Below are 25,678 nucleotides of genomic sequence, written 5' to 3'. Positions count from 1 at the left end.
AAACCTTTAGATTTAGACATTATAAATCTTATTAAAACAAACACTTATTTTGCTCAGAGAATCCAAAAATGCAATAATATATAGGGTATTTCATTTAGAAAAACACAACTTTGATACTTTTAGGGCTTTTGGGACACTCTGTACATTACAAAAATATTTTTTAAATGCGCGCTCAGTAGGCGTCGGACAATTCATGAAATAATACTTTTAAAAAATCATGTGCACCCTATAGGCGTCTGTCGATTCATCAAATAATACTTTGCAAAAAACAAACGGGCTAACCGCAAACGTCCGTGCCGTATAGCGTGAATAACCCTGTATATCTTAAATTCAGGTCTATAAAGCTGATAGAAAACGCGAAATCTCTAACTACGCTACTGTATGAACCCAGTCAGTCGACTTTATTGCTGTATATATAAAGTACTAAGCCATAAAAAATTACCAATGTTTAATTATGCGCAAGTACAATATTCTGGATGTAATAAAACGTTCTTGCCAAATTATAAACAGCTGTAGCGAATGCACAATGTGCAACCAAGTAACCCGTTTATTCCACCGATCAGTTTTGATGAAACCGATGAAAAACATGATAATTTTAAAGCGACTAACAACTGGAGACAATGTTTTTTTCTCTCTTTTGGAATTTGGTGGGAACGATGCCAGGACTTGTTTGAACAAAAATTACAGTCGACAGGATTATTTAAAAATTGAGTTGTCATAATCACAAAGCCATACATTTTGTATGCAAATAGATTTTGTTCGCAGCATGCAAGTCTTATCAGGCTGAGGTGTAAATAATAAATGACGATACTAAAAAGCGAGGTCAGTAATTCGATATCTAACAAAAAAGGGATTCTCTCAAACGTACCTGCCTCATAAATTTACCCATTGGGGTTTGAGACGACAAGGAGATTTGTCAATCGATTGTAAGGAAGTTTTATGGGTATGTACACACAATTTTGTTAACCAGTTTTTTCAGTTGTTATTAATGCAGCATTGAATCAATATTGTGCCATTTGGGCCATTTTATTCAAGATACTCGTTATGATTCGTTAATGACTCGTATAAGTAAGTTATGCGGTGTTATTGACTGTCAGCAGCAAAAGGTTGGTTTGAATGCATTATATTCGGTCTGATTTCGATTGGAAGAATAAATCGGTTGCAATTCCGGGTTTTTTGGTGATAATCTCAAATTTGCAATATATGTACATATAGATTTCTAAATCAGAAGTCGCTAACACAAAATAGAAAGACCAAGATAAGTGAAGAACTACAGTCAGGGACTTCGTGGAGGAGGTAGCAAAGATGAAATGGCGATATATATGATATGATGAAAACCGATGGACACGTATAATACTGAAATGGAGGCCAAGAGAGACAACAAGGAGCAAGGGTAGACCTCAAAAAGTATGGGTGGACGACGTAAAAGCACTGGCGGGCAAACAGTGGATGAGATTTGCGAAGGATAGGGAAAGATGGAAACAATTTGAGACCTACATCCGGGAATGGATGGACAATGGTTAACAAAGAAGAAGAGTCGCCAACACATTATTGAAACAATCAATCAGTGAAAGAAACTTGTGTTTTCAAGAATTAAAGTACTATTTCTTTGAGAAATAATATTCAAATGTAACTTGGGCATGGATTTTAAATGTACATTTCATGATTTCAGTCACTTGCTTGTCATGCATTCCACCAATAAAACAACTCGAAGTACCGAAAAAGCACAATTTTTCAGGTAACTGCAAATGTTCATAAACTTTCGGCTTTCTTGAAGGGCTTTCGTGTACATTATTCGAAACTAGTGAGATTTTCGAGCTTTTAGACGGTTGTGGACGAAAATTTCAGTCAACGATAGCGACTTACCAAGTAGGTATATTTCTTTGTCCTGAACAAGAGCTTTTTAAACCGCCGATGCCAATTTAATCAATTTAAAAGTTATTGAATTGCAATCATGCACTGGACATTTGCTAACCTCAAGCTAATGCAGTTAATTTTCGAGCTAACTGGAATCAGTGGAACGAAACGTGAATAATATGCGCTTTGGTCTGCGTGAGTACATTCAATAAGACTCAATAATTAAGAATGGCCCCTGTTATCGCACTCTGCAAACATTATTATTCAATCAAGGAGCAATAAACGTACCCACATGCATTTGTTGTCGACGAAATAAACTATCCTTGCCGCAAAGTCACTAAAGCTGAAAATGTCCTTTAGTACATTTATATGTATCGTTTTGCTGACTATATACCGGATTAACCTGATTCCAGGCCTGAACGGGCGCATAACTTATGTGCATATGGAAATGCAAATCTCAGACTACTAACGGTACCATGAGAATATCGTAATATTTAAGCCCTGTCAGAATTGAATAGACAAATGAAAATCCATGTGTCAAAAACGTATGCGGCTGTGACGACTGACACCATTACATATGCAGATATTCCCATTTCATTTATCCAACTAATCAAAGACAAGGCTTAATTAAAACTCCTACAATAAACTGAAACAGGCACGAACTAAGCTCCGTTTTTCCTTTATTAATCATCAAAAAATTTTGCTTCTCCGAAACAATTTTCTCAGTCAAATGACGGTGAGGAAGCTTCAGATTCTTTACCCTCACAATGTTTGTCAAAAATTCACAAAGTCCAAGACAACTAAAAACAGAGATATTACTGACACTCCATTAAAAAAAAACATTATCTTTAGAAAAGTACACATAATACATTTTCAAGTTTAAATCTCGCGACGGTGCATAATGTTATTAAGCACACTAAAAGCTTGAACTTAAGCTAAGTACATTCCATTAGTAACCATAAACAAAACGTTCGAAATAGACCGGCATACGAAAACGCGAAAACTAGCAGCAAATTAAGAAAAATAGTGCGAATAACACATGTATATCTATTGCAACAATGGTGAGATCAACGGCCTAAATAAAAATCAATTATTTTTTACTTCTTCTCAATGGATAATTATTTTTCAGTTACGGTTCGCTGAAAATTGGGTCAGTCGTAGTTCAGCTATTTAATAGCAAATTCCGCGCTTTAATTTTGCGTGAAGCAATTTTTTGCTAGAGGTCTTTAATCTTTAACTAGGATGTTGAATCTGACTAATTAAATGGAATGAGCCACTGAAATTGCTGCCTTCAGCATGAATCATCGCTTCCAATGCTTCAAATTTGAAAGAATTAGAACTAAAGGCAGGAAATATTATTACTTTTTACTGCCGAAGTTTAAATAGTTGGTTTTAGTTAATCTGTATATTAAAAAGGTTTCAAAACCGTTTATAGGTAATTTCAAATCAGCGAAATAAATATTAAGTTTATCCCAGTCAGACATCTTTCATCCACCACGCTTTCTTCCCACCATTCATTACCTTTTTGTTAAATAAAAGCTACCTGCTTCGGCACATTGGAAAATAAATCATTGATTTAAACAAAAAACAATCAAACAAGAAATAATGGTATTTTAATTGACGACATATAGCAAATATTAATGCTTGTCAGTTGCAGGCGTGTATCACTTTAGCATTAAACGTCATTCGGTTCAGTTAAAAACTAATAAATCAATCTTATTCTGACCAGCGCAACTTCTAATTCGGAATGCATTTGCGACTATCGATGCAAAATGATTTCAGAGGCGGTTTAGCAATATTTTCAATCAAAATTTGCCAATCAATTAGTCAAAGTTTCAAAAGCAAATTTATCCTCAACAATATAAGCGTTTTATGAGGAAGGATATCAAATATCAAAATAATACAAAATGAAGGAAATAAGAATAATGCACGGAGTAGAATAGTCTTTCACTTTCATTCATTCAAAGTCGTTTAACCAGTTTAATTGAGTGGATAATCCATATACCACTTTATAAACAATTCAATGTTTAAATTCAGTAGATAATAATTTATCTAGCTTTGTTTACTGATGCCCTAACATTCATGCTACCATGAATTTTTGTTATACCAAAAATGACAAAAATTTGTTAAAAAACTGTTTTCAACAAAACGTTTAATTTCAAATACAATATATCCGTTCCATGTTCAGTTTCAGACAAAAAATATACAGTGTTTGTTTGCAGATTTGTTTACTATTGCTGTTACAAATTTTCTGGTGGCTGGCGACATTCTTGGCTCAAAAGAAGACCATCTGACTAAACTTTTGCTAAGAAAAAATATCAGATTTTTAGTTATTAGTGACATTTCTTGCTATGTTTGATTTGTTTATAGATAAAAATTTTAATTAAATTTATTTGAAAAAAGATTTATCCCTACTAATTTTTTGATAAAGCTTTTGCGTCTATCGGCCTTGAGCAAATTGTAAATTTTTGGGAGTCTTGCTCCAAAAATTACCAGCATTTTTTATCTGACAGCTGGTTTCACCTTAAATTTTTTCGGTTGACTCATTAATCCTTTTTCGAAATTTTTGAGCTCTTTCTAAAATCGTGTACTACTTATTCATAGTTTAGACCCAAAAAATATAATTGCTGTAAATAAAGATTTTTTTTTGTTTGCGCATAAACTATGAGTGCTACAAGATTTTACCAAGAGTATAAAAATTTAGAAAAAAAGATAGTTAAGAATTTGCCACTTGCCCAATGCGGATGAGCTCAGTAGCTTCAACGAATTATGGGCGATATATGTATATGAACAAATTCACAGAAAGTTTTTATAAAATTCTCCAAAAATTATACAAAAAAAAAACACATTGTTATGAATACTTTTGACCATTAATAGTAGAGGAGCCACACTTTTTTTAAATAAAAGTTGGGTCAAATCGGTTGCTTTTAAGCCAGCGAATGTCCAGCATCAGGTTGATCATGTGCATGTCTGTTTTTCTCTAAAATATGGATGTATGTCCATTTTTTTAAAGATAACACGCTACACTCAAATATACTATGGAATTTTTCCGGGTTATTTTCACTAGATACTTCTAGAATGCACGGGTTTAGAAGCAGAAACCATTGCAAATATAATTGTCAATAATAATGTAAAACACGTCAATTAGTCAGAATTGGGACGATATCCTAGATTTAGCTCAAATAGTGGCAGAATTTTGCACTTGAAATGCTGCATAGAAAAACCATAAATCCTGCCGGAAAGTCAGTCTTTTACACCTCCTTGAATTGGTTTCGATAAGAATCGTACAAACTTCAGAACAATATTCCATAGAAGTACGTTGTACCATAAATGATGGTATTTTTCAAAATATTCTCACTTTCAATAAACGTCCAATCCAATTAAATTTGAAAAGGGTTTTAAACAAAACCTTCAATAAATCATGTCCATACATTCCTGATTAGAGTCAATAAATTGCAGATTGGTAATATTAATGGAGACACAGGTATTCCTAATATAGAGCAAACAAGTTTGGAACCTTGAACAGTTTCAGATCCCTTAACAGATTCTTCAATTAATTAAAAAAACGTGCTTTGCCATGGGAAATTTTACAAGACGCTTTGTCGGAGATAACCATAAGGTTTTCATTTCGCTGGTTCGATTCGAAGAATTCTATTAGTGACTAGTTAGTTGGAATTGCCCAAAGCCAATTTCAATGATTCCGGATTACCCATAAAAATACCATTGGTTTTACTGTCACATTCATTGAATATAATGATGAAAAATATGCTACATACGTTATTAGCGTTGATTTGAAATTAAAATGTTGGCGCAATTTTAATTGTGAATTTATTCTAATGAGCTTTTGTGCTTTGGTATTTTCACGTGGTCAATTCGGTTTCGATCTTCGAAATGCGGAATTTTAATCACTGCTAAAGCGAATAGCTCTATTGGATGTGGAGTGGAATGCACTAATGGTGAAGCGATTGCATTCGATACTACCACTTTAAGTCCGATACTGCGTAGCTTGTAAAAAATCATTAAAATACCCAGTCTACACGTCAGACTTGACATACTTTATTTTGGGAACGTGTTCCTGTCTTTGACCGTTAAACCAATCGTCCTCCGACCTTGGCCTTTGTGTAGCCTCGTAAACTGCCAAAATCGCTACACCAATGAATACAGCATACCCAGCCAAATAAAACAAATTTACATTGGTTATAAGACATAAATTTTACTCAGTTGTGCGTTTTCCATTAATTGTTAACCGATATATAGGCCATTGGCGTGTGTACCTACTTGAACGACTTTGGCCTACCTATCAACAGTCTCATTTGACTCAAAAGCAGTTTAGTTTCGGCAGCAATAAAAACCACAGCCTTCACAAACTATTTCGAGAAAATGAGCCCTTGGGAACATTAGTTAGCCAACAGTCCCATAAAGAACACTCAGAACACCGGAATCGTGAGCTTCAAGATAAAATTAAGAAAGTTCATAACCGTCACTGATTTGAATAAATAACAATAAATTAAGATAAGAAAGCTTCTGGGCAACAACAACTTTTACGAACAGTAGCTTCGGCACGAAACATTTATTTTTGATGGGATAATCAGAAACTGGTGCAAGTAACAGCAGTAAGTTATTAATAAGTAATTCTATATCGAGAATCTGGAAACGCTCAGGTAAAGTCTAGCACAGAAGAACACTTTTTAATATATCCAGAAATTAAAGTACTTAACTAAAGATTAATATTGAGTCTTCAAATCTAAATCCGCCTAAGAGTAATTTTTCGACATCTAAAATGTTTTCTGCGTCCTACCTTCCACATATTTTCGTTTCTATGTTTCACACAAGGATGTTTTAAAGACTAATTTAAAGCTGACCCCGTCTGGGAAAAAATCACCTGGCAGCTATTTGTTTAAAAATAAAAGTTTTTCTAAACTCTCACAAACCAGTCTATGTTTTTCAATTAGAAAAATATATAGTTGAATAAGAAAGGAACCAAATAAATAACCTTGCATAAATGTTGGAACATGAAAAGTAAAGAAACGGCATATAAATTACGTGAACAACGATAATCTACAATCTAATCGTAATTTGCACCTATACAATCTGCTGTAAAAACCAATGAAAAGTCGTTTCCCATTGATGGTCGCATTTATTTCGACAAAGGTGATAAATCATATGAATCGTTAGTTCCCCCAATATCTTGGTTTATGCGTAATTACTAAAATGACGAAATACTATGCTGTATTTGCTTGCCATGCTCAACAATTTAACAAAAAGCATGTTAATTTTCTGTCATTTTTCATCACAATTTTATTGCACACTACAGAATTTCATTTAACTGATAAAGGCGAAATTCCTCAAGAAACGAGCATATTTCGGACACATCAATCCTCAATATGTTTTTTTATGAGTCAATTTATATCTTCGCCCTTATGAGGCAGTTTCTTGTAGTTACTTGGATCGATTGTCTGAACAGCAATAAACACGACCGATTGTCTGAACACTCTAACCCACACCTTTAGGAGTGGAGTTCAAGTACTTAAAACTAGCCACGCAGGTTCTGTCCTAAAGTCCAATATAATTATTATAACAAATCAGTTGCCCCAAAAGCAAAAATTAAAATCAATGTTAAATAATCTGGACAGTTGCAAATAAGGAGTCACATGCTCTCTCAAAGCATTTGTGGAGTAAAGTTGAGGATTTATATCGATATAAACTACATGAATACCGAATGTTATGACATATTAATAACTTCATTGCTTTTAAACTCAAAATATACAGTAGATGTGGTGGTGCTAAACAGTCTAGTTAGAAAGATTTATTTCACGGTTGCAATAAAAAATCCAGTTAAATTTTGAAATCAGGGCATTTAATTACCAATAAAAATGGTTTTTAGCAAATTGCATGTCCAGACAACGAATATTTGTTGCGGTCAACAAATAACGAATTTTTCCAACAGATTGGTGAATTGAACTTGAAATTTTCTAAATATTTATGCCGACTAGAACAAATATTTTTGCACATAAAAAATATTCTCAGTAACTGATTGCAAAAGCTACGTCATTAGTCGAAAAGCCATAAAAATGTCGTAAACTCGCACTGCCAACATAAATCGCGACTTATTGTACACGTTCAAATGAGATAAGGTGACTTTGACATTGAAAATTTTATTTCACTTGATTAATTTTTATGGAGATTGGCTCAATTGTGGTGTCACGTAGGTAATTGAGATAGATATGTATAATTTATTCCTAGCAAAATGAGCTTTACGCCATGGGTTAGTTTGAAAGGTCAGGCATATGCGCTTGTCTATACTATACAAAATGTCATATAATTCATATACAAAGTATCTCGGATACCTCGGCGAACACCCTGTATAAAATGCACCCAGCATGGTCAAAATTATTTCTGTCTATTATAATTTCCAGTTCCTTCAGTTGATCTAATAAAGAAATATATGTATGGCGCCCCTATCATTATCATCAAGTCATTAACACGAATTTAGAAATAATTAATTGATCATATTGCTTGAACACAGATGTACAATGACCGGTAGTGAAAATAAACAAGTTTTAAACTTATCCTAAAACTAATCAAAAATTAAAACAACCCAGCCACTCAAAAGATGATGCATTTGTTGCATTTACCACTTGAAAACATTGATCAGATAATTAATATCGAACAAGGAAAAACAATTCAACCATGGATAATCGTTAAGGTTAAATGCCAGAAGTTTTCTTTGAGAACCAATAAAAACGAAATAAATATGTCATTCTTAATAGAAAAATTAATTATAATAATGTTTTGGATAGATAAAATGGTTCATCTACTCTAATATCCAAACAAGGCTAGTAAAACGATAAATTAATTCAAGCGATAAAAAATCTATTGGCAAATTTCATTGTTCCAGTATTTACATCAATAATTATTAACCTTGGTGGTTACTTGACTCCTATAAATGTTTAATTTTTTCGAGGATGTTTATTAGAAAAAAATTAACATTAGAATTTTTAAATGATATTGTCGCAACGGTCAATTAATAAATGTCGGTTGAAGCTTGAGAAGTCGCCATTTTTTGCCGGCGAAAAACAAAAATTTTGAATTATTTTGCAAATGTACTATCAGGAGAAGTTACAAATTGTTTAGGTTATGAGAAGACAACATGACCTTTAAAATTTTAAAAATCCCCGTCAAATTTCTAGAAGTGATTTTAATTTTAATTTGCTTCTGACTTTGCTTTTGAACATTTGGAGCAGACAAAATGCAGTTTTATATATTTAAAATTCGCGCGAGTATTAATTAATTTTTTTGCCCAACAATAGTTAAGATGAAATTAAACCACACGCAAAACGATATAAACGAGTAATAATAACTGAATACTTAAATATAAAAACTTTAATCATTGTAACCTTTTTACTTGCAACTTGCTTCTTGCGCAAAAGTTGAATATACAATTCGACATACAGTTGAATATACATATTCTGAATATACAACTTTAGTGAAACTAAAAAATCGAAAATGTGGATATAACTTTATCAAACAAGACATAATTTCTTGGGGAATGCTTGAAAATGGCGAGTCCTTTCGTCTCTTAGGCCGTGGTGGTAACAATTTGTCCGAACGTTTTGCAAGCACTATTAGCTTGCATCCTCAAGGGTGTTTTGCTCGCAATCTTACACTGAACTGAACACGTCAATGAACATCAGTTCAGTGGCAGTTTCGAAGCAAAACACCCCTGATGATGCAGGATACTCGTGCTTGTGAAACCTCAGCATAAAAGCCCGGAAAACTTACTTACTTACTATTTGTTACTTTTCTTGACACTTTTTCAAGCGTGTAATTTTCCGATTTATATCGGGTATCAATTTGAAAATTTCCCACCCTTAATCTCTTTCTTGCTGTTGAAAATATGAAAAATCGGAAAGACCCGTCAATTTTATTTAGAAGGGGGACACTCTAAATTATTATTTTTAGCCTCCTTGTTTCAACCCCCTAGGAAGGGTAGATGTCACCCTTAGAATCTTAAATTGGAAGGGGGGTCAAGTTGGACATCGTTTTAAAAAGCGTTCAATTCTCTTTACTTTGGTTATTACTTTGTTGCTTTTTGTTCAGAGGATTTCGAATAATCGCGTTTCAAAGTAGGACCTTGGGTGCATTCACATATTGGTTTCCAGGTTAGTGTTTACACAAAAACAATTGCATTGCGTCTCCTTGTAATACAGATGATTAGAAGAGTAATTAGTGTTAAAATCGTTGAATTCCAGGAAGAAAATCTAGTTTAAACAATTCATTTCATATTTATTGAATATTACTTCGAGAAAAATTACTTTTTATTTACGGAAGATAAATTTCTACAATAAAACCCACGGGATCTACTTACGCACTATCTTATGAGTTGTTCAAAATGCTGTCTATTTTCTTGTAAACAATAATAAAGCATATTCTCGAACCCGGATAATATAATCCCGGATAGATCGATTAGCAGAATGGAAGTAATTGAATGGCCTCCAAGATCACTGGATTGAACACCCCTAGACTTCTTTCTTTGTAGACATCTTAAGTCCATTGTCTATAAATCACAACGTGCTGATATTGATGGATCTTAAAAGGCGAATTACAGCAGAATGCCAATCAATTCCCGGTAAAGTGTTCCGAAAAGTTAGGGAGGAGTTTGGAAACAGACTTTATTATTGTTTACAGCAAACTGGACTACATTTTGAACAATTTAATAATATAGTGACATAGATGACAAAGGTTTTATTGTAGAAATTTCCTTTCTTTTCTCTTCCGCAAATAAAAAGTTTTTTGTCGATGTTAAACAATTAATAAATAAGAAATAAGATCAAAATCAATGTTTAAACTAGATTTTCTTCCTGTTATTCAACGATTTTAACTGTGTAACCTACTCTTCTAATCATCTGTATTACTAGGAGACCCCATACAATTGTTTTTGTGTAAACACTAACCTGAAAACCAATATCTGAATGCAGGCAAGTTTAATTGTTTCTACAACATTGCAACGCGATTATTCGAAAACCGCTGAATAAAAAGCAACAATTGTAAAGAGTAAAGAGTAAACGTCTGGAGAAAAAGCAACAAAGTAGTAACTAGACTAAAGAGAATTGAACGCCCTTTAAAACGATGTGCCACTTGACCCGCCTTCCCATTTAAGATTCTAAGGGTGACATCTACCCCCGTCCTAGGGGGTTGAAACAAAGAGGCTAAAAATATTCATTTAATTTTAAGCTCCCTTACAATTGACGGGTCTTTTTGATTTGTCATATTTTCAACTGCAAGAAAGATATTTAGGGTGGAAAGTCTTCAAATTGACACCCGGTATGTGGGCCATTAAGATAAAGTTACTCCAAATATAATGTTGAAGGAACGAAATATAAATATTAGACGTCATTTTTCTGTATCAGGATTAATAACGTAATTACAACTTTCAAAACGCCGAAACCTCATTATCCATACAGTGCCATTAAAAACTCATTTTTGGAATGTGGTCCTACTCAGACGAAATGTAAAAAAAATTGGTTCCTATTACCGTCTGATATTTTTTTTATTGCAAAATTAGTGGTTCAGCGGTTCACTAATTTTGGTTGAAAAATAAACAAATTGAAATTCGTCTTGATCCTGTCCGTGTTGGATAGTTTGTCTCTAATGACCTGGAACTAATTGTGATTGATGCATTGATGATAAACAGTGTAAGTGTAGAAGTAAGTGGTAATTAGAAACGGGACAGCATACTTTCTTAATCATTTTGATCTTTCCGTTTTTAGACGTTTTTAATTATTGATACCAAAATCCGCTGGTGGAATACTTATTTTTAAATATAGATTTGCAATAGATATATTTTAGTTTAAAAAATTAGTCAGTGTTTCGGATTAAGGCGTCGTTAAGACAAAACGATTTCCTAACAGCTTATCTAAATGTGTCAATATAATTCGTATTTACAATGTTTGCAAGGCATGTTTGTTTGATGTAAGGCCTTAGAGAAGCGAACAGGCCGCAATCGGTTTGAACTTGATCAGTTAAAAAATTAGAAATTTGAAAATCATCTCGCAGTATTAGGAACACAAAGTTTTTCAGGCCAGCATTAAATGCTGCAAGAACTAGAAACCGCAGTGATTATAAATATACTCAATTAAAATATTATACTTGCAAGGTAACATAAAATGTCAATATATTACCATTTAGCGGTATTTAGCTGTTCTTTTCAGTAGTCTGATTCAATTAATGTACAATAACAATTAAGTTCACATTACTTCATCAATGTTTTTCATTATGCAAGATACCAAAAAGCCTAATAAATCACAGCCGACAAATTGATTTATGTTTATACAACAATCAATATCCCATCAACATTTGAAGTTATCCCATTATAATAAATTTAATTTAACATCCAGCGTGCTTGATTTACATTTGCTCAACTTTCTAGTCGAAAATTACATTTTTACTGCGTAAAGATGACGTGCAATCACATGATGACGAGAAAACTATTCAAGACCCTCTTAACATAAATTTATTGTGGAGAAGAAATTAAAAAAAAAATGCTAGTACTTATCGTTGTGCATTGGACCAACTTACCAAATTTATACCAAAATGGCTTAAACAATTTGCCAAGTTTCAGTTTAAATAACTAGCGATCTATTAAAAACGTGCTGTCTGGCCTACAGGAAACTAGCAATGTGTAAATACATCACACCGTCATTATTGTTTCGTTCGTATTCCACGTCTGATGCGCACAGTTTAAAAAATAATTATAAAGCATTAATATTGATGACTAAGAGAAAAACGCATTATCTTTGTGTGAAATCATTCTGAAGCACTTCATTTTCATGTTAATACCCTTCAAGGAGTGTGGACAGTGCACATGGCCATTACATACATATGTAGTTCATTATTTTCAATTGTAGATTTAGGAATTTTCCATTAGATGGAAAATGAATGGCTGATTTCATGAGTTTTGTATAAATCGTCTACTGCTTTCTTTGAAATGATCCTCAGGACTTGACAAAGTTGGGAAAAATAGATGCAAACGAAGAAATATAAAAGTTCTTGACAAAACAACCCAGCAGAAGAACAGAAGAGAAGGGTCTCCTGCACAAGATATACTAATTTTCTTCCAGATTCAGCAATCAAACCTAAACTCAAAATATTCGAAATTTGTTGTCTATACAGATGTATTTGTAGGGGGTAAATAAATTGTTATGCTGAATGTAACGTATTTTATTTTATAAAATTTTCATGCGGTTTCTGTGAGTGTCTTCTTGCTGAGGCATCAATTTCAGCATGAAGCTAATGCCTGAAAATTGCACATTTGAGTGGGACGTTTTTTGTTAATATTACACAAACATTATAACTCAGTCTGGTTCATCGCATCTGCATTTCAGTAAATTTCGATAGAATTCAGTGTTTCAATAAAAAGTTTACGACTAGTTTAAATACCGTCACGTTGTGAAACACTAACAAATTGCGAAAATTCTCATATAACATTTTAAGGATTATTCGTGTTGCAACATGGCGGAAATCTAATATCTAAGATGAAGCCGGATGTAGGCACCCGAAAGGAACCCGTAGGTGGACCTGGTGAACGGAACCCACAAAGATGACGCTAAACCGGCGAACGTTGCAATGATGACCTCCTTCTGCTGGGGAATCGAAACCCAGTCTTAAAATGGGCGTGTCGAGCAATTACTCTTGCATATTGGCCAAGATGATGATATCCATATAATACATTTTGTTTTATTAACTGAATTATACCGAGGTATTCTTATATCTTAATACAGTATTGATTGAATATGAAGGAAGTAGCGCAACAGTGTGAACCAGTAGAATAGAGAAAGATGAAAAGTGAGAAATCAAAACAGAAACAATACACATGAAACTGATTAAGAGTAAAGCAACAAATTTGATTGAACAACTTTTCCAGTTACCCTGACAAAGTAGAAGATTATTTATTTAATGGCAGTTGAATGGATTAAGAATTGAAATACACCTTCCCAAGACAGAAAAACGTGATATCAATTAAACTTATATTAATATTATATAAACGGCTGCAATTAAATACAAGCTAGACGAGAATATCAAAGAATATTTAAAGGAGAAAGCCGAATTAGGAGTTTAAATACTTTTGCTCGAATATACCATACAGTTTCTACCGAAACTACACTCAAGCGAAAGAAAAAACATCACTCAGGAACCAAAATCATGCAAAAAAGGAACTAAAGATTATTCTGCACTTTCAAGGTAAATTTGACCTTTGTTAGATATTTGCATTTGAATTACCGTGATCTATAAGAGATGAACACTATGCAAATACCTAAGATATAAAGAACTCTAAAAATATATAAATACCCCTTCTATTATTCTAAGTTTTACCTGTGCAACAATTTACTCAAAAATATAAAGCAGCCCGTTTAAGTCTTTTTCTTAACCCTTTGGGTTAAGATGCACAACCTTCTGTGCAACAACAATAATTGACTTTTCCATGTTCTTTTACGGTAATATGCATAGAAACCAATATTAGGAATTAATAAATTAAATAGTTCCTGATCGAAGGAATCATAATGAAGTGGTTTGGCAGCAGGAATTGGATTGGATCGTTGGACGAATTTTAGATAAGTTTGGACGGTGAATAAAATTAGAGAAATACTACCCGCAGAAATATTAAATGGCAGAAATCAAGAAAGTATTTTCGCAGCAATAAAAAAAATAGTACGAATCTACAGAATATGTACCAAGAAAATATTTCCTCCATGTTGAACACCTAATTCAATAGTTTGTTTTTTGTATTCAAACTTATTACGCTTGCGATTAGTGTACGTAGTTTCAGTAGAAAGTGAACGTAGATAGAGAGTATATTGTATGAAATATTCGTATAAATTCTTCCAGAATTTGAATCTAAAATAATATACATTCCATAATTCCATTAAAAAGCTACAAGTTGATATAGTTTTCTGGAAACCATTTATAATTTATAAAGAAAATTGGAAGGTTTCCTGCAAACTGGAAAAAATCAGCTCTCTATATTTCAAAATAACACAGTTAAAGAAGCGGTCCTTTTAAACGCATATTTCATGAGTCAAACAATACGTTTCATTGCAATGAATGCCCATTAGGAGTTACAATAAAATTCTCGCTTGAATCAAATTGCTTCAAGCTAAAAACAACTTTCCAGCAACTGAGCTTTCATTTCATCCTCATGGTTGAGGTCCCGCTGTAAAACTTTCGATTTCAAAAAGTGATAAAATCAAACAATTTCAAACCGAAAAAAACAAAATGAGTCCTTATCCAGTTTTTCTTTTGAGAATTTATCATTTACATTATTTCATTCTTAGTGACTTCGATGCTTCGTAGTAATGTAACACTCGTTGGTCACTCACACAATTCCTTCCTTAGCTCGGATTAGAGTAGATAACCAATTCCGGTACGGAACAACAAAGCAATATTAAAGACTCATAAGAAAATTAACGGTAAACGACTTTTAATTTTAAACTAATTTCGTCGCAATCTCGAAGCCCATCGCTTACTTTCGAGTCATTTTAAGGATACGACGAACAAAAGCCGATGTGGACTACAATATGCTACTCTTGGAATAGCTGGGAAATTCGACAAACAGATTGAAAAAGGCAATGTTTTGGTCATTTGGCCTGCTTTAATGCTTAGACTTCTGCTTGAGACTTGTAATTTATCAGTATATCCTCCAAAATCAATCAACTCTAAATATTCGGGCGTATCTGCAAGCGAATGATGGATAAAGTCGTCATAAACACACCGCATACTGAATTATATCATCAGTAGATGTAGCTGTAGATCAGTGTTGAGACAGTAAAAAGTAAAAATGTCAAAAAACGTGTTATGTTTTACGCAAGTTTACCCAATTAAAATGTGGTAAAGTCGCTAAGAATTAACACATCGATATTTTCCTTCAAGAGAAGATTAGTATAAGCGAAATTTTGGCAGAAGAATAACTCAAGAGAGATCTAAGTTTATCGCAAATTATAAAATGCTTGAAATTAAATGAACAAGAGGATGAAAACACAGTGATAATTCTATATCCCCAAGTAAAGGAAAAAGAGCCAAACGAAACCAAATAAAAACACATGCTTTCTTCAAAAAAAATCAAAGAAAACCTAAAAAGTGTGTCAATGAATGACCAAAAATCAATCTCCCAAAACTCCCATTTCCAACTCCAACTATCAACAGGTAATTTTCTGGAAGTGATCGCAAATATTCCAGTAATCTCCCCCAAACAGCCGCCTCTCCAAACTGGTCCCTCGCAGAAGAATCATTTCTCTCCAACTCTCCAAAGTTGCATTTCATGAGCTGCATCCAGCTCGGGTACCGAGACCTTGCCTGTTGCCTGCCGTTATTTCGGTGCAGCGGCATCATAGCGATGTGTGCCAGCGGGGGTGGAGGGGAGAGGAGATCGGCTCAGGAGGGGTCAACGACCACTGAAAGTGAAAAGAGAGGTTCGGCAAGGATAGGCGAACGAGGCGACGTATTCTACAACGTTGTCAGAGCTATCAATATTACGGAGATCCCAGATTCGAGCATGTTTGGGGAGCCTACTAAAATGGTAGGTGGCCATGACTAAGTACATGTGAATCAAATGCAAATGACGTTGCATTGATGATAGAGACCCGAAAATAGATTTTGGTGGTCGATACAGTGAATCAGATGTATCAGCAACTAGAATAGAATAGAATAGAAGGTTATTAGAACCTTTCTGATGCCACCGACTATGCAGGTTCACTGCGTCTTAAGCGCCGAGCATTTGGGGGGTGCGATTTTATCGGCTTTTAACTTTCCAAGAAAACCCTCATGTGTTTTAGTGATTGCCTACATACAGAAAGACAGATTCATAACTTGCAATGTGTATATCTGAGGAATAAAAATGTTTGTCAAACTACACCCGCCAACCCTTTATATACCAACCAAGAACCAAACAAACATTCAAGGAAAAATGTTTTTAAACGAGGATCTAATACATTTTAAACAAGACGGTGCCCCTCTAATCATCATACAAATAAATGGATTGGTAGACAAGGCCCTATTGGGTGGACACCACGGTCGCCATATGTAACGCCGCCTGATTTTCCCTTCTAGGGACACCTTAGAGCCTCACGCAATTGAGCAATTACGGGAAATACTTATACAAGCATTCCGATCGATATCCAGGAAAACTTTCGATAAAGTCCGTCGTAAATTGAAATGTTCCTCAGATTGTATGTAAAATCCATGCTCAAATGTGAAGAATTTAACGCTATGAAAACAAACCCTCCATACTCTAGGTTGACCACACTGAACTTCTGAGATCGTTCGCTCAGAACCGTCTTTCTTATCAGTACTAATGACTATCCATCAATCTTCACAATAACATTAACTATTCGGCATAATTAAGGAAAATTTCGAACCGACATGTTTATGACAAAGGAAGTTGGCATGCAAGGAAGTGTGGAAAATGCCTTTCAGATTGAATCAGTGCACATGCCAGTACACACTTAATTTGTTTATAGTGTGTCAAAGTCGAAAATTGTGCGTGTGTCCCCAAATTTATGCAGATGTAAACGGTTTATCACACGCAAAATGCATACAAATATCTCGACAAAATTTGTGTCGCAAACTTTCAGGTTCTCAGCAACAACACAATATTTATTATTAATGGTGCATTCGTTCTCTAAAACATGTGATGAATTTATGGCCATACGTTGTTGTCAATATATCGATTATAAACGAACTTGATGGTTTGGAATTAAAGACGTTGAAGAATGATTGGGATTGTTTAACGAAAAGGTTCACAAAGTTGGATAATAAATCAAAATACACACATGAAACAGACTTTAAAAGAGAGTCAGGAAAAATTACTGTTAGGAGGAACAAACGTCCCCAATTCAAGCACTTTCTCACATGTTTTTGTATTAATTTCTCAAAACTCAGCAGTTTGTGCCTCTTTTACATCTCTTCTCTTACTCGTTACGACGCGTTACTACTAATTTTAATCTCTACTTCTGAAAAAAGAACCGGAACAGTTTTCATAATAATTTTTGTAATGTTGCTCAATCATCTTTGACTAACTTTATTTGAAAATTGTTCAGGCTGCACATTCTTGACAGAGTAGAAAAAGTTATTCGTCTTTAAAAAGTTCTATAGAATGGAATTATTAAATATTTAAACCTTTTATGCAAAATCAAAACTAAAGTAAACACTAAAGATGCGGTGAACTGTCTGTCAAGAGACCGTTTTCTCAGAAATCATGTATACGAACACAAATCCGGTCATAAATAATAATAATACTGGGCGATACAAAAAATATGTAATTTTAAATAAATTTCGACAGCGTCCTCTTCAATGTGCATACAAAAAATGTTAACGGATTCTAATTTTTCGCCCCCTTAAACCCGGCGATACGAGATTTCGTTCGGATTACAAACAAAATAATATTTTTGTCGATATTTTTATCTTAACTTTGACGCCCCGTATTTCGAAAACCGTCCACTGTTGGCTCATACAAATTAAGTTAAATCAGTATGTTTTTGCCCCAGAAATATGTGGTAGTATTTTGTACTGACATTTAACAAACACATTCTGAAATTGGACTTTTTGTGAATATTGACAATTTACACATGCATGTCTATGCTTTTCACCTGACCTTTTGAACTGTTGAATATTAATTGGCAAATACCACCTCCGATAGATGCGATTAGAAAACTAGTAGATAGTAAGTAATTTGATTTGATGATCAAAAGATATCCCTTTTATCGCAGCAAAACCTATTTTTTTATCTCAGGTACCCCAAAAGAAACATATAAATCGTCCTGTCGAGCAGCATGGTTATAAAACTTTTTAATGCTTTACTCATGTTTTCGAAACACCCTACATTTAACAAAACCCCAAAATGCGTGATTTTATCCACATTTATGGAAAGCACCGTCTGTTCCTAGCACTTATTTTGAGATTTTTTTGTGAATGAAAACAGAAATGAAGAGACATAATAAAATATTCACTGAAAATTCAATAAAATGAGCAGCAGCAAAATGCTAATTAAATTGTTGGAAAAAGCAAACGTTCCAGCTCGTCGAATTTTTTACCCAATAAAACAGCGCTCCCGTTGATGTTTTTTGGAATGAAGTTTAATTCAAAGTTGAAAAAATTGTTTTATGAAAGTATTGATTGTCTAGCGGCGAATCTAGGGCATCCTCAAGGAGTGGTGAACGGGTAAAAATAAGTTTTGTTCTTGGAAAAGGAAAATTTGGAAGCGCTTCCTTGCAGAAATATAGTCAGCTAAACTAATTGGAAATTGGTAATCAGTAGGTAATTGCTTAAGATGAATTTATGAAGGCAATATTTAATTAGTCTCCTCCATAAAAAAACTTAATTAGTTATAATTCTCATACTAATTGTAGTCGGCAATAAAATGCTATTTAGATGTCATTCACACTTGCAAGAAATGGAAATAAATCCGTAAGGGTGTAAAAATATTCTATTTTTAAACAAGATGTAATACCTATTCAACAATCATATTCAAATAAAAACCTAAAGTAGACACGAATAACCTAGATTCCACCAGGCATCAAGCCAAGTCACCAACCAGATCTGAAGCAGTTTGATTGATGTGAATAAGAGGCCTTTGAAACACTAAATGACTGATTTCCGGACTTTACCCGAAGTCCATGACCCTCCTCAATAAAGTTCATTGCAATACCGAATTTTAAAAAAATATCTTCTTTGTAAGGGCAATGCAGTTATGTATTTGTCACCGCAAGGTGTGTATTGTTAAAGGATGTTTCAAGCTGATGAATTTAGTTAGATTGAATCTGTTAGTGTTGCTTTAATATACTGATAGTGTTGCCTGATTTATAATATACCTAGTGACACAATCATCTAACAAGTTAATTAAAATGCAAATACGTGCATCGACGGTTGCAAATAAATAATAGCAGTGGAACAAATCATACTGTAACTCGTACTTATTGAATAAAACAGCCTACCCGGTTAATAATAGTATGCAATTTCACAATGATCACTAAACACGATAATGAGCGTTGTATCGTTTCCAATACTTTGTTGTTTCGGCCTTTAATTTGATTATTTATTAATTTGGTTATAACATTAAGTAGAAAGTGGTGTTCAGCAGGTATATGACAATTTAATTAATAAAATTGAAGGAAACTTGAATTAAAGACGCTGATTTGCCAGCCGCAAATAACCACATAACTAGAAAAAAAAGTGTTTTAAAAAACGAATAGATAATTTATTTGTTAATAATTTAATGTATTGTAGATTTATTATTTTTTAAACTATGTAGGAGTAAATCAGAGGATGAAAAGTACCTACTTGATGAAAATTCAAGCCCTCCAGAAAAATTCCTGATACCGACCATATTAAGATGTTCTCGTGTCCGATAGCATGATGCTCGGAGATTAGAAAATACGGCTAATTGTTCGGAAAATGTCATGAACCGTTAACGCAATTGTCATTTAATGCCTTTGTTCTTTCACGCGAGTCCAACGAAATGTACCTGTATATAATTAAAAAAACGTCTAACAACTGGCCTGGAGGACCAAAAGGAAAAAGATTGATAGGGAATTCTTCCAACAAACTTTAAGGCAGACTGATTAATTGCTGCAATCAGAGTATTCTAACTGAAACTGAAAGGAGCAGCAAGAGAATTTAAAGACTGATAACGACTTGAGGAACTTTTTCTTCACTCTGTGTTGGACACAAACAAGATGAATTATTTTAAATGATAATTTTCAGCTGTGAAACTTACACCTGGACATGAGATTCATTTAATCGAGTCAAAGTGTTCGAATTTTGCCTCTATTAAAATATAATGGACTTCACCCATTAGTCTACCATTAAAAAGTGTTGTATTTCTGTACGTTTTCTTAACATTTAATTTTTTTTCGTTCTGAGAAACTAGATGTGTAAAGAGCTATATCGATTTAAAAATGGCTAGCTAAATAAGGAAAAAACTTTTGTGTTCCATTATTTGACCTAATACAATATTGCATACATCCATTCATGAACAAACCACACCGTTGAGAAATCCAAGATTACAACAAACAAATCTCCGGTAGCGCTTCTTGATTACAAACAACACGGATACCTGATACTTGAAATCAAATACATTGAATGCGTCTTGTTAATTTCCACAAAATATAAATATATATATATATATATATTTGTATACACACATACACACATGAACTGATAAAGTCCATTGACCCAAAATTACATGTGTGTCACCCAATCGCAATAATGTAGAGGCAGGAGCGGACTTAAATAAAGCCATCAAGTTAATTTGATGTAGTAGCAGCGATTTAATCAGTTAATTAGGTTGGAAATTGAGGTAATGAAAGAGATGTTGTTCGTTGAATGCACCGACAGTGCCTCGTTAGTTTCAACAGGAAAAGTAGATCGATTCAAAACGAATTATGTGCAGTGTAAATTAGATGTGTCAACACTTTATGAATGCCCATTAAGCAGTGACAAAATGAGATTGACAATATATATTTTGACTAATTTGGCTCACTAAAAACCGTCTACATTTGATAGTTTATTCCAACATTGTACGAACTTTCCTTCCAATTTGCAGACCAAAAATTTTAAAAATAATGAATGAAATATGACAAAATTTGAACTGTTGAAATGCAAATTAGCAAACGTCTCATGCAACCAACCCCTAATAAGATTGTAGAAGGTAAATAATCCAGACACATCATTAAATAATGCAGTCACTTTAGAGCATTTTTTGCATATGTGAACGTAAAAATTTGGCGTTTAAACACTGCTTGCTTGATTTTATTATTATCTTAATCGTTACTTTTTCTCAAATATCCAATTTTGACAATGAATTAATGACCTACCTGTTATTTTGGTCAGGATTGGATCGGCCCATATTGGGCCCCTGGGGCCTTTTTTCGTCTTTATTTGGCAGGCGTAAGTAATCTTGGTCTCCGAGAAGAAATAGATCCTTGGAGATGATCATGGCCGCGGCTGCCTGGCCTATAAATTACCAAAAAAAATTATAGGTAAAGGCCAACAAGGTTTCTTACTTGCACATACTGTGTACAGAATTTGGACTGTTTTAACACAAAACAGTTTTTCGGAAGAAAATTGGCTCCAACTTTTTTATTTTACGGAACGTTGATATTGTGTAAACTCTCCCTGTTAAGAACTTTATAAGCACTTTTCCATTTTCGTTAAAAGCAATCCATAAGAGCACTCACGTCTTTTTTATTGCCCGATTTCCAACCCACTGATAAAATCGCCCTTTTTGCTTGTAGGTTTTAACTTCATGGTTTTTTAATAATTTTAAAATGTATCTGTCTGAGAACAGATTTGAAATAAATACATTTTGATTTTGAATTTCCTTTGTCTCGATTTTGATTGGACTATTTCCGTTTTGGCTTTCTAAGGCTTCCATAATTCAATCAATGAATTTTGAATATTTGAAATTTTCGGGCGTTGTTGGCGCTCGGAAAATGTACCAAAATATAGGTCACTAGCTGCTTGAGAAATTTCGTTTGCTCAAAGTAACATTTTACCATTCCGTTCTTCTCAAAGTGCACATTTTGTAACAAGTTAGAAAAACAGCGGAAGATGAAAGCTGCAACTGAGACCGAACAGAAATAAAACTGTGAAAGCCCGTCAATTTTTATAAAGCTTTTTTTTAGGTAGAAAAGAAAATGTTGGCATCAACCGGGTTGTGAATGGCTGAATTATTTTTTTAATTGAATGATTTTTGTTCAAACATTTCGGACTTGAACAATCTGAGTACACCACTGGATTGCAATAATAAAAATTTTCCTATGAAGGTGTTTTTAGAATATTATTATACCGCGAAATCAAATAGTTATGAACATTTTTCAAAATGGAATAAAATTGGCAAACGAGGAAATACAAAGATTCTGAAAAGTCGATCCCGTGATTGGCAACTCGATTTTGCTGCATCTGGTAGACATTTTATGTTAAAACAGACCGATGTGACCACCCTCTACATTTCAACCTGAACAAGCAAAACAAATCTTCTCAGTAAGTCACTGTTCAAAAGAAATAGCCAATGTTCGTACAATTCTCGATTCGGAGTGTCCGCAAGTGATTGTATACATTGTCACATTTAATATTAAATTTATTTAATTATTTTATAATTTATTTAAAAATAGGTATAACAAATCAGTTCAAAATAATCAGTAGGTAGGTATTTAAAGAGTTCGTATAAACTGATGTTTATTTATCTGTCTAACTGCAATTATGGCAAAACTTTTAAATGTTCATGATTTGTTTCTATAGTGGGCGCCCTCAGTTTAAATTCGGCTTTAATTTTAAATTTTTACCAATTTTCGAGTAAGTACCTAATAAAAAAGAAACATACGTAGAAATAATAGCTTTTAGTTAGTACTTCGCGAGTTCAACTACCGATGGTGGCGCTGCCAAACGTCAAATTACTCGTTGCGGAGTGACGTTTAAGACTTATCAGACTGGTTTATTTATTGGAGTTGATGACATTTATAACATAAAACAATACTTACACACTTTTCAATCTGTTTATATTTCTTTAAACGCTTGTAAAAATTGATTAGAACCAAACAAAACAAATCGCAATCAGATGTAAAGATCAATGTGACACCAATGTCAACAAAACAAGTGTCAAATTACTACTTAACTTGTATTTCTAATTTTAACCACCAGGGGGCGTCTGGACTTTTAAACTCGCGAATTCACATGGGAAACACAGACCGAACAGAATATAACGAACGCTGCTGAATTTGTACGTGTTCGTTGTGATGCGTGTTATGTGTCTTCTGTGTGTAAGTGTTGTACTCGATCTGTTTAGTCAGATGTTTTCTGAGAAATTAAAGTAATGAAAAATTTACAAAATTATATGTAAAATGACAATTACATAGGATTAATATTTCTGACTGACACGAAAATTTTCAAAGAATTATAATTTTAAAACAACGGCTTCTAGTAATGCGACGTTATTTTGGACACGATTTTAGTTCCAACCAAAAATGTACATAAGCCCCTAATATTCAGATGCTTGATCTTTATCAGCTTTCTGGAACTAATCATGTTGAACTAATAGCAAACAATTAGAATGGTCTGAATAAATGACTATATTGTCGTTCAATTAAATTTGTGTATTTTAGAGACATAGAACTTGCTAATGTTGAAAAAATCGAAAGAGTAAACTTGGTCAAAACCGTGCTTTGCCAGAATGGTTAAAAAATAATGTTTTTGTGGGTGTTTGCGGTAGTAGATTAGAAGGCCACTGGGTGAAGCCAACGAATAAGAAAATTCCTTGTAATCGATATAATTATGCATTTTGAAAATTTTCTCAGAAAACAGTTCTAATGATTATAAGTTCTAATGAGTGTCGCGAGGTTTAAATCAAATCTTAGGTGATTTTGTAAAGAAAACTTTTTAATCCCAATAAATTATTAATTTTTAAAACTGTATAGTTTGCCTTTGAATTTTATGCCATGTTAGATTTCCATGTCATTTCAGTTGCAAAATTAATACTATTATAAATTAACAGGAAAATTGGAAAAACAAATTTTTGGTAGTTTCTCAGAGAAAAAACAATAAAGTGTTTGAGCAAAAAAATTGTTCTCATTTAAATTGACCGTAAAATAATTTTTCGTTTCTCATCGAATTTTTCCCAACTGTATTTACTTAATTCCGCCAACTGAAATGTTAAAAAATGTAAGTTTTTTTCTATAAAAAAAACCAACGTACCGGCCTAATGGTGATAGTTCCTTATCCTGTCACTTGTTGATTGCACTGCGCGTAAATTCAATACGTTCGTCAGTTCTAAGCGCACTGCATGCCGAAAGGGCAACACAACCGTTTCTGCAATCGACCCGTATCACAGGCGCAAACACACTGCCGTACGCGGCGTACGCGCCGCCATATCAAAACGCACTTGTCGTCAACATAATTGCGATGTTGTCACGTTTCCCTCCCGTTTTTTCGGAAAATATCGAATAAAACGAATTAAATCTGATTCAAGTCTGAGATCACTACTATAAAAGGAATTAATGTTAATATGTCGGAGCGCGAGTCTGTCCGGTCGTTTTGCTTTTGCTGTTTAAAAATCGCGTGAGCACCTGTCAAACGAGTTATTTTGACAAAGACCTTATTCTTCTTTCATGAATGTTAAGCCAAATTTTGTTATCTAGTGGCATCTTTCATTGATATTAAATTATTTTTTAAGTCCACGACTGCCCAATAACAGACTATTATGAATATGTCTGGTTAAATGTAATAATGCTCGTTGCTCCCCATAGGGAATAATTAGATGAGAATAGAGAGATATGGAAACACACATTACAGTTGCGCCACTAATAGTGACAACCGTTCATTGTCATGCCTGCTGCTTACTAAGGTTTGTGCCTGACGTTATTTGTGCACGTTGTAGTAACCCCCGAAATAAATCGTATCCATTTAGAAAAATTGAATTTCATCAGACATTCTAATAGATAGGGAGTATATAGCCAAAATGAAAGGTTTTATTATCATGAATAAAACACTAACAATACAGGGTTATTCACGTTATACGGCACGGACATTTGCGGCTAGCCCGTTTGTTTTTTGCAAAGTATTATTTGATGAATGCACAGACGCTTATCAGGTGCACGTTTTAAAAATATTTTTGTAATGTACAGAGTGTCCCAAAAGCCCTAAAAGTATCAAAGTTGTGTTTTTCTAAATGAAATACTCTGTATATTATTGCATTTTTGGATTCTCTGAGCAAAATAAATGTTTCTTTTAATAAGATTTATAATGTCTAAATCTAAAGGTTTTTTAAATAATTCGA

The 25,678-nt window shown here is 33.6% G+C and overlaps 1 protein-coding gene across 1 annotated transcript in view; it reads right to left on the bottom strand.

The window, feature by feature from the left end:
• Positions 1-24,767, bottom strand: part of LOC109536917 (ABC transporter G family member 14) — a 115,940-nt gene extending 91,173 nt beyond the window's left edge. Inside the window, 2 exon segments of the mRNA XM_048663698.1 lie at positions 21,723-21,861; positions 24,598-24,767. Coding sequence (XP_048519655.1) covers positions 21,723-21,844 — 122 coding nt within the window. The 5' untranslated portion in view covers positions 21,845-21,861; positions 24,598-24,767.
• Between the last annotated feature and the right edge of the window lie 911 nt (positions 24,768-25,678).

This window comes from Dendroctonus ponderosae, unplaced genomic scaffold (genome assembly GCF_020466585.1).
Source record: "Dendroctonus ponderosae isolate FM_Combo_2020 unplaced genomic scaffold, Dpon_F_20191213v2 Dpon_F_20191213_2, whole genome shotgun sequence".
Lineage (NCBI taxonomy): Eukaryota > Metazoa > Arthropoda > Insecta > Coleoptera > Curculionidae > Dendroctonus > Dendroctonus ponderosae.
The sequence above is the reverse complement of the archived record's forward strand: the minus strand, read 5'-3'. Positions and strand labels throughout refer to the sequence as shown.